The 14,330-nt window shown below is 41.1% G+C and overlaps 1 protein-coding gene across 1 annotated transcript in view; it reads right to left on the reverse strand.

Annotated features, from left to right (window-relative positions):
* Nucleotides 1-1,306: 1,306 nt before the first annotated feature.
* IL18RAP (interleukin 18 receptor accessory protein) overlaps nucleotides 1,307-14,330 on the reverse strand; it is a 30,034-nt gene continuing 17,010 nt past the window's right edge. Inside the window, exons 6-11 of the mRNA XM_066264866.1 lie at nucleotides 11,812-11,877; nucleotides 9,660-9,783; nucleotides 7,732-7,883; nucleotides 6,190-6,327; nucleotides 2,743-2,916; nucleotides 1,307-1,991 (exon numbers count right to left, since the gene is read on the reverse strand). Of these exons, the coding sequence (XP_066120963.1) occupies nucleotides 1,627-1,991; nucleotides 2,743-2,916; nucleotides 6,190-6,327; nucleotides 7,732-7,883; nucleotides 9,660-9,783; nucleotides 11,812-11,877 (1,019 nt within the window). The 3' untranslated portion in view covers nucleotides 1,307-1,626. The remainder of the gene's footprint in view (nucleotides 1,992-2,742; nucleotides 2,917-6,189; nucleotides 6,328-7,731; nucleotides 7,884-9,659; nucleotides 9,784-11,811; nucleotides 11,878-14,330) is intronic.

Raw genomic sequence — 14,330 nt, forward strand, 5'->3', positions numbered from 1 at the left:
CTCCAATCAGTGGCCAGATAACAGTAACTTTTAGCTCCTCAAAACTTGGGTCACATTTAAACAGTGGATGTGACACATGACATGCGAATGAGTCCAGAAGTTGCTTTTCATTTTCACTCAACTGAATCATTCTGTTCTATCAGGGATGAGAAAGCATGAAGGCTTTATGTTCATATGTGACTAGAACACTCTTTGAACTCTCAGACAAACGTATGAGAATAAAATTCTTGTCTATCAGGAACAGCTACTTGGTCCTTCAGTAACTTACCCATTACCTAAGGACTTCAAAGGAGCTCAGTATGTCAGGAAGCACATACATGAAGTGTCAGCTTCAATGAGCAAACAGCTCAGATAAAAGCTCTGTTCAAACTGCATTCTTGCTGTCTTTTAGCCAGTGTATAAAGTTGTTTCTTGGGCCTACCTTAGCTGCTGACTCTTGCTACTGCATTTCTACTTTGTACGTAGCGACTAGTCAATTCATTGGTCTAATAATTTTGGCCTAGATGGTTCTTACTTCCATTGGCCCATAGTAGTTTTGTACTTCAGTCCCTGCACAAAGGTTAAGAGGACAAAGAAAAGCTGAAAATATCCCTACTCTGTTCCCCAGACCTTGTGTCTTGGCATAAGACTGCATTAGCCCAGTGGAAGGGGCTACTCCTTCCAATTCTTCTACCCAGATGGGACACTCCCCAGCAAGACATAGTAATGATAAATTGTGGCCTAACCAGGCAGTGACACCATGAAAAGAACATCAGACTGGAACGTGGAGGACCCAGGTTCAAAACCCCAAGGTCGCTGACATGAGCACGGGCTCATCTGGTTTGAGCAAGGCTCACTAGCTTGAGCCCAAGGTCACACTGGCTTGATTAAGAGGTCACTTACTCTGCTGTGACCAGTCAAGGCACATATAAGAAAGCAATCAATGAACAACTAAGGTGCTGCAACAAAGAATTGATGCTTCTCACTTCTCTCCTTCCCATCTGTCTGTTCCTATCTATCCCTCTCTCTGACTTTGTCTCTGTCACACACCACACACACACACACACACACACACACACACACACAAAACAAAGACCAATTGTGGTCTTCTCTGCTCCCTGTTCCCTGGTCTCTGCCTTTCCTACTTGCTTTCTGTGCTCTAGAGCTAATGGGTAAATGTGGAGTAAGAAGTGTCTTCTCTATAGAGAAACTTTTGGTAAAGTTTAAATCACTTGTTGCTAATAAAATATTTTACTATATATAGTAAATATATATATAAATTGACATGTATATTACATAGTAGGCCTTATAGTCCATAACCATAAAGTAAAAGTGGATGCATTTGCTGATTCTTTTGACCACTAAGAAAATCTGCAGGAAGTATGTGCCAAATGTATGCGACTGTCTGGAGAATTTGCTCTCCCTCTGTCCAGTCCAGAAAATCAAAAGCCCTATACAAGCTTCAGTGTCATTCCGGTGCCTGTGCCCCTTGCTCAGGGCTGGCAGCACACCTTCCATTTCAGGTCAGCCTGATCCACATTATGTGTTCTGGCCACCAACATCTCTACCTGCCAGGACAGGGAAGGAGGTGTTTCAGGGCCCATGTCCCCATGCCTTAGGGTGGTGCTCTTCCCAGTGGTTTCTTTCTTACTGAGTCTTTCCAGTGAGAAAATTCTTGTGATAGTTCTGAGATGGTTCCATGTGAATCCTTTTTATAGGCATGAGGTAGCGCATTTGAGTCCAGAACCTGGAATTAGGAGGCACTGATTTCAAGCCTCTCCAAGTGACTGTGGGCAAAACCCGGAGAGCTTTTCTCACAAGATGAGGTAGAGACTCTGGCTCTTGGAAGGAAGAGAACTTAATTAAAATAAGTTTCAGTGTTTGGTCATCTAATGCGAGATTCACTGCTGCTTGTAGTTCAAAGACACTGGGTCCATTGACATAGTTGGAGCTTAAGATGAATATTCCTCTTCTGCTTTTCCTAATAATGCTCACAATGTCTTCTGCATACACTGGAAATAAAGAATTCAATTAATTGCAACTGTTATTGTCACACCTTGTGTCACAATAACCCTGATTTTCCCAGATCTATCCAGACAGTTTCTTGCAATGAGCACTCTTATGTAAGGAGGAAAGGGAAATGGTTGACTATCCTAAATTTGCTGCATCGACTCTATCAACAGTTGAAGACATGTGTAGTGACTCTCAATTTTAAAGTTCTCCCCCCTGTGTTCTGTCTCCTCAAATTATCAATTCTTCTAAAAGCAAAGCTAGTTGGAACAAGGTGAGCTGGGATAAGAGAGGGCCATGAAATGTTCCAGGTTCCTTGATAGGGTCTGTAAGGTAGAGGAGTCAGCAGGACAAGATGAAGTCTGCATATCTGATGCAAGGCCTCAACAGGGTCCATGCTCAAAGAGGCTGCTTGATCCAGAGCTGAGGTTTGGGGTTGCCAGAGCAGAAAGCAGAGGGAACACCCATTTGGAATGACAGATGACTTCCTGCTGAGAAGCCAGGAGAGACATCTTTGTTCCAGAAGGCTACCCATGGCCTAATATTATTTTTTCTTCTAAAGATAGATGGTTTTAGATGATGAAACATGTCTCTGCAACACGTGTTTTCCTGCATTGTTACTTAAATGGTTTTAAATTCATGAACCTTCCAGAAAAGGTGTATTCCAACACAAAGCATGACAGGAAGACTTAGAGAGCTCTTGCATTTAACTGTCCCTTTTGCTCTGTATTTTATCTTGCTTACCAGACCTACCTCCTCCTGGGGTCACATCTCTTTCAGCCAAACACAAGGTGTATCCATATTTGTTTTCCAAAACTTCTGGGAATAGATTTAGGGCAAGGTTTTCCTCACTCACAGATGGATTGGCCTCACTCTCAAAAGAGCTCCATTTTGCATAGGAGACAAAAGCATCAAATTCCTTTTTATCTGAAGAAGATGGATGATAAAAAAAAATGTAAGTCATTTACAGATTTTTTTTCCTGTTGTAGTATACCTACATATGCTTGAAACACATGATAAATGGGTAAGAATTAATATTTTTTAAAAAAGCCACTGAACCCATTTCAAAATCAAAGTGCTGAGTGGCATTCATTGTCTGCCATATTTGAGTCTCATTTCTGAAGCATGCTTGTATTTTCATCAAGGTCAGAGCAAACAGCTGGGGCTGCTGTGATTCAATCACAAGCACTTGGGAGTTCTTCGAAGCTCTCTCTGCATCTGCAGTGTTGCTGTCTTATTAGTTACACATCAAAGAGGAGTCTGCTCCATCCAACCATAATATCCAGTGCACAAAGCACTGCTGAAACCCAGCGCTCACTCTGCACACTGGAAAACTGATGGCACCTATACCTCCACTTGAATCCTCTGTGTAAAGTGAGACAATGATGACTCCCCAGCAGGCTGTTCTCAGGGTTGCAAGAGATGATGTATATGAAAACCCTGGTAAGCCCTGGCTGGTTTGTTCAGTGGTAGAGTGTTGTCCTGGTAAAGTGGTAGAGTGGAAGTCCCGGGTTCAATTCCTGATCAGGGCACACAGGAGAAATGACCTTTATCTCTTTATCTCTTACTGTCTCTCTTTCTCTCTCTCCCCTTCCCACAGCCATGACTCATTTAAGCAAGTTGGCCCTGGAGCTGAGGATGGCTCCATTGCCTTGCCTCAGGCACTAAAATAGATTAGTTACTGAGCAACGGAACAATGCCCCAGATGGACAGAGCATACTCCTACAAGGGCCTTGCTGAGTGGATCCTGGTCAGGACATATGCAGGAGTCTGTCTCTCTGCCTCTCCTCCTCTCACTGAATAAAAAACAACCAACCAACCAAACAAACAAACAAAACTCTGGTGTCTAGCTCAGAGCAGGCACAAGATCAATATCCTTTTCCTTCCTTTTCAAATGGGGCTCCATGTTTAGGAAACAAGTTTCAGGATATTTTCAGGTATCACATGCTTGTTGACTAAATGATTACAAATACACATTGATTACTGGGATGTACTAAAGAACTCACTTAAAGTGGTAGAAAAATCTAGAAAATCTCTAGAGTTAACGCATGGGCTTGAACTGGACACTGCTGGCTCCTGTTCCAGCACTTTGCACACAGCCTGGTAAATAGCTATAAAATAATAACAGCATCACTTGCTGATGCAATTTAGAAGTACATGTGTTCCATGTGTTCCTAAGAGGCCTTAGTGGATGGAAGTGCCAGAAATAGAAAACGAAGATAAACTGGAAGACTGCACTTCCACCTACAAGTCAAGAGAGGTGTTTATCAAGGAACAAAGGCTCAGGAGGCTCCTCTATGAAGCTACTCATTACCCAGGTAGAGAAGAGGATGCCCATGGGTGTGGCCAGCAGATAAGTGCTGTGTGGTTTAAATATATAACACACCACAATGGCCTCAATTCCTTCCATATTCATAGGAAAGTCCAGCAAACTGAGATGTTTCTAATCAGAAAAGATTACATTTCTTTGGCAATAAAAGTAGTGAGTGGAAGTATTAGATAATCTGTTAAGCCTTTCAAAACTCTGATATTCTATTTCTCTCTGAACTTTTGTGTGTTTATCATTGACATCAAAGGAAACAGTTGTTTTGCTGGAAGAGTTTGGATTGGCCAGAGAGGGCACTGAATCATCGTGCTTGAAAAGCAGGCCCCGCCCCATCACATTCGCATCCTGTCTATGAAAGGAGAAGGAAGGGGCTCACTGGAATGTTTCAGAGTTCACTGACCTTCTTTCTGTACAAGCTCTAAAATCCTATAGTAAATTATATGTTAGTAAAAGAAATATGAAGTTGTCTAGGGAAACAATTAAGACATTGATTAGATAATTGGCTTAATTCAAGAAAGCTAACTTAAACAAAGGTATCTCAAAAACACTTGTAGCTTAAGGATTACTAGATCATACTCTCAATAATTGGTCTAAAAAAGGTGAGACTGGTGCCTTTCTTGCCATGTGTCTTCCAGAGATCTGACAGCTCTCAGTGAGTCCTGGTGTGAGAAAGCACGGTGTGGAGGCTCCCTGTCGGTGAGGGAGTGGCCCAGAGCCCAGCAGAAGGGCTTCCACTCCTTCTGAGCAACAGAATTATTTGTTAAAACTGCAACCATTTTAACCTCAGGGGACTCCAGAATGAGAAAAACACAGAAGCAGCTCTTCTATTCTGAAGAAGCAAACATTAATAAATGCTATTATCCTATCTCATGGAAAATTGAACCAGACACTTAATTAATAGTATAGTACTTGCATCTTAAAGAATATCACATTTTTTAGGATATTTCCACCAACTTCAAGCCCCTCATTTCCCAGATGAGGCTGAGTGAGGTAATTGTTAATGGGGGCTATATGCCAAACTGCCTGAGTCCAAGTCCCAAGCTCTAACATTACCAAGCAGTTCAATTTGGAGCATGTGACTTTCTGGCTTGTAGGGTTGCTGTGACAAGTGACAATTCAAGAAATCAATACGGTCTGACCAGGCAGTGGCGCAGTAAATAGAGTGTCGGCCTGGGATGTGGAGGACCCAGGTTGAAACCCCGAGGCCTCCAGCTTGAGCACAGTCTCATCTGGTTTGAGCAAGATTCAGCAGCTTAAGCCCAGGGTCATTGACTTGAGTGGGGTCACTCAGTCTGCTGTAGCTCCCCAGTCAAGGCACATATGAGAAAGTAATCAATGAACAACTAAGGTGCCACAATGAAGAATGGATGCTTCTCATCTCTTTCCCTTCCTGTCTGTCTATCCCTATCTGTCCCTTGCTCTGTCTCTCTCTTTCTCTGACACACACACACACACACACACACACACACACACACACACACATAGAAACCAATACACATGACCAGAATAAAGCACTTTGTAGTCACTATATGCTAGATGCTGGATTTTCACAGCATTCATTATGATTGAAATTGTGGTTACAATGCTATTTTATGGAAGGGGAAACTAAGGCAGTGAGGTGTTAAGTCATTTACCATATTGTTTTATGTTGGTGAGCAGTGAGATTATTATTTTCAAGTCCAACATTCCTGAAACTGGGATGAAAAAAGACTCCCTACCTGCTCCAGCTGTCCTAGGTGTGCAACATCAGACATGGAGGAAGTCTCAAAGCCTGAGGAGCATGACTTCATCTTTCGGGATAATCCATTTCTAGAGCTCCTCTGTCTAAATCAGTTCTGAGAGGGAGAGTCAGACACAAGTTGGAGTCACCTTACCCCCAACAGTCTCATCCTTGTCCTGGTAGGTTCGACACAGCAGCACTAGTTCGATCCAGTACGTGAAAAGGAGCACGCCTGCCATCAGAACGCCCACCAAAGTCATGACGGTGCCGAGTAAGATGTACAGGAATACCACTGGGGAAAGCATGCAGCATTGAGCAAGTGCAGGGCATATTCCCGGGGCAATACCACATTCAAACCAGTGCTGTCGGCCCACCAGAGCCTTTTCTGACCCTATTATTGTATCAATATCACTGCTATTGAAGCATCTCTCTTGAATATGGAAATGCCTTAAGTCACGTCCTGAAGAAACTATAAAATGAACTGGAAAAAGCTTGGAGGAAGATGCAGCTCTGGATCAGGGTGGCCTGGAAACTGTTCATAGCCATTTTTATTTTCCCCATACACTTCCACACAACACTTTTGCATTCTTTTCATTGAATATTGTAAAATATTTTCTGTGTTATTGTCCCTACTGAAGTCTAAACTTTCTGAGGCCATGAGATATTTCAGGCTCACTTTATACCCTCCATAGCACCTAACAGACAAGACAGATCTTTACAAAGCATCAACTAGGAATCAGGCAAATATCTGGTCTCATTTGAGTCATGGGCATTCACAGTCTGCTGTTCTAGAATCATGTAATTGAATGAATGAATGAATGAATGAATGATATCAACTTCATCTCTGAGCATCTTTTTAAAAAAATTAAAAGCTATTTCCTACTAAGAAAAATCCACTCTTGCTTTAAAATGTCATAATTTGTGATAGACACATATCTTTTTGGATACTGAGAAAAATTACTTTTTCATTCTTCTACTCTCCAATATCTGACCATCAATGTTCTCTGGACTCAGAAGCCAGGAAAGGAAAATAGGAAAAGGACATAGGTCCTAGCAGAAAACCTATTGCATAGAGCATGCCTAGGACTTTGTAAAATGAATGAGTGAATGATAGGCTTTTCTGACACAGCCCCAATATACAAAATTTTGATTAAGAGGACCACCTCTGGCCTAACCAGGCAGTGGCACAGTGGATAGAGCATCAGACTGGGACCTGGAGGGCCCAGGTTCTAGACCCCGAGGTCTCCAGCTTGAGCGTGGGCTCACCTGGTTTGAGCAAGGCTCACCAGCTTGAGCCCAAGGTCACTGGCTTGAGCAAGGGGTTACTTGGTGTGCTGAAGGCCCACAGTCAAGGCACATATGAGAAAGCAATTAATGAACAACTAAGCTGTCACAACGAAGAATTGATGCTTCTCATCTCTCTTCCTTCCTGTCTGCCCCTCTCTCTGTCTCTCTCTGTCCCTGTCACACACACACACACACACACACACAAAGGAGGACCACCTCTGGATCACTGATATAAAACTCACTAGCTGTGTGGCCTTGGTCAAAGTATTAACTGAGTTCTTATAGCAAAGTGCACAGAACATTGTTAAACATAATGGTTGTTATCCCCATTATGACTATTACTTAGGAGAATTCCTCCCCCTTAGATGGAAACAGCTGTGGGCATTCTACAGTAATGTTCCATGCTCACCTTTTTTCTTTTTCCTCAGCCGGATAGACTGTGTAGTGTTCCCAATGGAGTTCTGGGCAAAGCAAATGAACGTCTTGTGAAAATCACTTTGAGTAACCTCTTTCAAGCAGACAACACACTCAATGATTTCGTCCTTGAAGGTGGTTTTAACACTAGGAAAGGAGAAAAAAATATCATAATTCATTAAATAAACTGACTCTCACTTGCAGTGTATGTAACTCATATACACAGCCAACAGTCGGCTTTCTAAAGAGCTGTGGGATCACACAGCAAGAAATGCCAGAACAGTGACCTATGGTTAGGGAGGGCTCATTTTAAAATATTATTGAATCTGCTAAGCATCATTTTAAGCATTTACACTAAGATATAATCTATTGGTGGGCTTCAACTGACCTTTCTTACTTAAGGAATTCCCTCTGAGAACAGATTCTAACAATAATATTAAAAGTGACTAATTTCTATGAAGGACTTACTATGCATCAGGACATATTCTCAGCACAAAATCAAGGGGATCAAGTCTCCTCCATGTTATACCATCCAGGAACCCCACAAGGTAATGGTATGATTATTCTAACTTGGCCAGAAATGAAGACCAGGCACGGAAGGTGAGTCTCATTTCACACTACCAGGCAGGATGTGGCAACCTGATTCTTGGCCATGTACCATTCTGTTCCATCCAGGAAGTGGGAGTCTTGGCGTTTATTCACAATTTGGATTCTCTAATATCTAGCCTGTCATTTTGTTAAGGACTATTGTTGATGTGAATGATGTTTTTTAGGCTGTATTGCTTAGAGCCTATAATATTTATTCTTTTTCACAGAACACTTCTTACCTACCAGAGACTGTAATAAGCATATCACCTGTACTGTATCTGCTACTTACAGAGTCCTTGCCAAGTAGATTATAGATGGCAAGAAGGAAACTCACAGAGGTCTCGTTGCTAATAGGTAGAAAACAGAGCTTCAAGCCCAAGGACACGTGAAGTTAGAACATACCATCTCTGTCATAGTTGGTTATTTTTTAAGAAGTTCTTGCTAAATTCTATTACCAATTCCAAAATCTGTTCTTATTTTTTGTAGTGTTGAATATTTTCATAATGATATTATATTTTCTTACTGAAATATTTTAAAATGAGAAAAGTGCTTAATCCATAGACTATTACTTTGGAACAGAGCTTAAGAAGATGAGAAACTATATCTCTTAGTGACATGCCTGATACATTGGATTCAAGTTTAAATTGTCAAGGGAGCAGAGTCCAGCTTTGTGAAGAGTTAGATAGATCTGAATGGCTAGGGTTCTCCATTTTATTGAGCCAAACTGCTCAGTAAATTCTGGATACATATCTGGGTTCTGTGCTCTTGAGAGCAACAAACTAAGTTAAGGTTGTTAAAAGACATAATAGCTCTCAAGCACTTCGAGACAGAACCCCGACTCAGTCCCCTTCCCAGGCTGCATTACTTCAACTACCCCTCACTTCACATAAGTTTTGGTCTGGTTCCTTATTCTTGTACCATTTTCTCATTTCATACTTCCTGGGCCATTAATGACTCTGAAGATCTGGATACTCTGAATGGATGGCACTGGGGAAAATGGGGAGTGGGGTAGGGGCAGCATTCTTCACCATTTGTTGGACATGCTGCTTCTATTCAAGCAGCCTGGGAAGTGTGCCTGTCTCCTTGTCAGCCTGATGTTTAAAGCACTGCTACAAATTGAGCTTTAAAGCAACTTAAATATTTTACTTGTTAGAAAATGCATTTGATTGCCATGTTTAAAATTAACATGTACTTCTGTACTTTTATTTTCACCACTAGTTGGTGGTCATGGCTACAGCATCAACTTGTGTATGGGTGTGTGTTCACCTCTATGTGTACATTGGGTTTCCAAAGGTGGAAGCATTTATTGTAGTTTACACAGAATTTATTTCTTACCTTCTTCTCTCACTTGTTGAGATTTCCAATTCCTGGTCAGAATCTTTGCTGTACCACCTTATCACAGATTTAAAGTCCTTTTCAAAGCCAAATCGTGCTGTACAGTAAAGATTCAAAGGTTTTCCTGAAAATGAAGGGACCACAGAAAACAGGAAGGAAGCCAGTGAGAATGCTTTGTCCTATGCAGAAGAAAGACTCCACCTGAAAAGACTGTTCTCTGGAGCAACAGGTTTGCAGGTAAAATAGGTGTGCTAGAAATAACCAAATGTTTACCTGCCTCGCATTCAGAACAAATGAAACTGGATCTGTTAGTCTCTAATGGGAGATACTTAGATCTCAAACATGTGACTATATGTTTTTAAACTGAAGATTGGTATCATCATAGCACCGAGGTTTCAAATGTAGTTTGAGAAAGTGTACCAGGAAAATGGGAAGTTTCAGTAACTAACTCAGTCTTCCAACACTGATGTTGAAATACAAAGTGAGACAATAAAGAACACTTTATGAACCAATATTTGCATATTAAATAAAAAAATCATGAGCTTACTGTATCATGTAGTTCTTCTCAGACAAAATACTACTGGTGTGCATGCATTTCATCACACTTTCCCCCCATTTTCTTTTTCTTTTAGCTTTTATTATTTATTTATTTATTTATTTATTTATTTATTTATTTATTAGAGAGAGGAGGGGAGATAGAGAGATGAACTCCCTCTCTTGCATGCACCCCAACCAGGACCAACCCGAAACCCCCGTCTGGAGCCAATGTTCAATCAAACAAGCTATCCTCAGCACCCAGGGCCAAGATTCAAACAATAAGTCCACTGGCTGCAGGAGGAGAAGAGAGAAAGAAAGGGAGAAGGGGAGAGGGAGGAGGAGAAAAGCAGATGGTGGCTTCTCTTGTGTTCCTTGACTGGAGATTGAACCTGGAACATCCACATGCCAGGTTGACGCTCTATCCACTGAGCCAATTGGGCACAGCCCCCATTTTCTCTTAAGGAGTTTCCAGATATGCTCTGCCTCACACTTAATATCTTAGCCATGAAACAGGGAGTCCATTTGAAAACTCATCTTTGCACCTTAATGTTTTTCTCCTAATAATACTTTAAAATTCATTGATGCCTTATGTAACTTTGCTATTTTTTTTAAATAGTTTAAAATTTTTATTCTATTGATTTGAGAGAAAGAGAGAGAGGAAGAGATGGGATGGGGAAGGGAGACATAGAGATGCATCAACCTGTTTTACTCAGTTGTTTCAATTAGTTGTGCACTCATTGATTGCTTCTTGTATGTGTCCTGACCGAAGGTTAAACCTGCAACCAGGTGGATGCTTTATCCATTGAGCCACCTTGCCAGCGAAACTTTGTTGTTGTTTTTTTTTTTAATTAATTACTTTTTTCTTTTTCCTCCTTCCATTCTTGTGTCGTTGCCCACATTGCTATTCCTATAATCAGTATATACTGATACTGCCACCTAGCGGCCTTTGACCATAACATCTATTTTCACATTTCTCTCATTTTCACATTTAAAAGAATACATTTTATTGAAGCAACCAGCACTTGATTTTAAATAGAAAAGCTCTTATTTGGCTGTTTGTAATATGTAAATGTTATCAAGGTTGACAAAATGAAAGGGGACCATAGGAAAATCTCTTTGCTGTTTTGCCCAAAAGAAGACACTACTTTGGAAAACAGATTAATTGAGCAGAGGTTACAGCATACTCCTGTAATTATCTTAAAGACCAGAGAAGATAACATATTTTTAAAGGTTAATGTTACTCAAGTTATTAAATGGGTTAAATTTATCAATTTAAGTAAGCCCAATCGACCTAATATATATAATCACCTGTCCCTGAGAACAATAAGAAAGAATCTAAAATCATGTCAACGTACCAACTACCTGACATATTTTATGCTATGTTTCTCAATGTAACTTTGTGAGGTCAATTTTATTTTGTTTATTTACAGGTTTAAAAACTGAGGTTTAGGAAGATTAAGAGATTGCATATGGTCACACCACTAGTCAGTGGCTGAGTCAAGATTCACACCCTATTTGACTTGAATTCAAGTCTCTTTTCCTTATGTCACATGTAGACTAGACTGGCTCCCAGAAGCACAATGAAATTCAAAGGAGATAATTCAGCCCACCTTACCAAGTTCTACTTCCAGGGTATCCTTGACAGGTTCCAAAATATCTGGTTTGAGAGTAGTGTCTTTCACTAAAAGGTGAAAATAAAAGTCACTATTTGCGTGGGGAAATCTGAAAGCTTGCTTGCTGAAGATGAGCATGCATGGTCACACTGAAATCTAAACAATTTGGAGCTGCTTCTTCAAATTTTATTCATATTCCATAAGGCTAGATACTCAGGTTTCCACATGTAAAGCAAGCTTTCAAAAGTGACCGTGGGCCTGACCTGTGGTGGCGCAGTAGATAAAGCGTCGACCTGGAAATGCTGAGGTCGCCGGTTCGAAACCCTGGGCTTGCCTGGTCAAGGCACATATGGGAGTTGATGCTTCCTGCTCCTCCCCCCTATCTGTCTGTCTGTCTGTCTGTCTCTCTCTCTCTCCTCTCTGTCTCTCCCTCTCTTCTCTAAAATGAATAAATAAAAAATTAAAAAAAAAAAAAAAAAAAAAAGTGACCGTGGCATCAGGTTGCAGATACTAGTAAATCCTCAGTTTGTAATAAATCCTTATCTGCTCCAGTGCCTTTTATTCCACACCAGCTCTTTCACCATTGCAGAGCTGAGCCCCTATCCCCATCTTCTTCTACAAGGTCACTGTTGGTGCCATCTGGCTGTGAAATCCAACACAAAGGAGAACCCACCTGAGAAAATGCACAAGTCGGCCTCATTACAGTTTATCCCCTCCATTCTTAAATTCATGGTTTGTTTCAAAATCAGGATGAGTCTAGCCCTTCAGTAATCATATATTTTTTAACTCCCTGCCACAAACTTTCAAACGTGCTTCTTGAAGATTTTCCATCTCCTGATAAAGGAATTAATCACCGTTGCATTGGATGTCTTCTCTTACTTTGTAGGAACCCCCTTTTCTCAATTACACGTCTATATCTGTATCTTTAACACTCTCTCTCTTTCCTTCCTTCTCTCCTTCTTCCCATTAGCATTTATCCATGCTCAGTCTCTATATCTTTAAAAAAGAACAAAACCCTCCACCTCACATCCCTATCTCACTCATTCTCAGCCAGATTCTTGAAAGGGTGATTTGTGCTTATTACCTCTATTTCCTCACCTCCCATGAAATCTGATTTCTGCCCCGATCACTCCACTGAAATGGCTTTGGCTAAAGTCACCAGTAACCTCGATGCACTTAAGTCCATTGGGCACAACGGAGCTTTTCACCTGCTTTACTTCTCAACAGCATCAATCACACCCTCTCTGGAACTCTTTCCTCTTTTGGTTCTATATTTCTGTACTCTCCTGCTCACCTCTCACCTCTGTGCTCACTTCTCTGTGTGCTGGTGGGTTCCGCTCTATGCCTCTTGTGAATATTGGTTTTCTCTCACTCAATTCTCTCCTGGGTCTTTCTCTCTACTCTCCCTGGATAGTGCAATTCACTCTCCAGGCTTCTTCCTTACAAAAGGCCTTGGTCCTTGAAACGATTTTTGTCTCACATCATCTATTCCACTCCCTCGACTGCTCTCTTCCCTATCCTTCTCCTGATACCCACTTACTGAGGTAAATAATGACCTCTGCCTTCCCAGACCCAATGGTCAGTTCTCAGGCCTCACTAACTGAAGTGCTACATCACTCTGTATTTCTTTAGATCTTTTAAACTGTCACTGTGTCCCAGGGCAGTTTTCCTTTGTTTCCTTAAGCTCTTCCTTCTCTTTTGGAAATTCTCCCCTTCCGATTTCTCCAAGTGTTGAAATGCTAGGCCTCAGTTCTAGACACTCTTCTTTCTAGACTGCCTAGGCTGTCTCATTCAGGCCTTTTGCTTTACATAGTATGTGGGCCACCCTCACATTCACATCTCCAAACCCAACATTTCCAGGCCGGTTTATCCCAATACCTACTTGCTATCATGATTGAGATGATGAGAATTCCTTTCAGGTCAAACAGGTGTGTGGCAAAAGTAGGTATATAGTTATGAGTATGCAAAACACAGAATTTATTCTTGCATTGTTATTTATTAATTATTATAGTATTTTCCATATGAACAACTGTAATCCTGCTTTTGCCCCACCCTGTACTTAACTACTCCTTCAAACTTCTTTTTTTTCCCCCCAGCCTTTTCAGTCTCATTAAATGGTGCCACAATTTGCCAACATATCTAGGTCAGAAAATTCAAACATTCTTGATTCAACTGCCTGCTTGACCACAGCAGCTTTCTAATTCTTTTCATCTCAAACTTGCTCCAAAATCCATTTCTTACACAGTAGCCAGTAATCTATCTTAAATACACAAATCTATTTATGACACTCTCCTGCTTAGAATGCTCAATGTCTCCCTATGGTCCTTCAGATAAATTCTGAACTTACTGGGACAGTGTGATGTCACTCCTGTTTCCAAACACTCACCCTCATCTGACCTTATTCTTTCTGGATTGCACTGTACTCTCTCTCATCTCCTGGACATTAACAACACTGCTCCCTCTGCTTGGAATTCCACTTTCCCACATTTATTAGATTCATTTGTTCGCATCCTTCAGTTCG

The sequence above is a fragment of the Saccopteryx bilineata genome, chromosome 3, assembly GCF_036850765.1.
Source record: "Saccopteryx bilineata isolate mSacBil1 chromosome 3, mSacBil1_pri_phased_curated, whole genome shotgun sequence".
NCBI classification, from domain to species: domain Eukaryota; kingdom Metazoa; phylum Chordata; class Mammalia; order Chiroptera; family Emballonuridae; genus Saccopteryx; species Saccopteryx bilineata.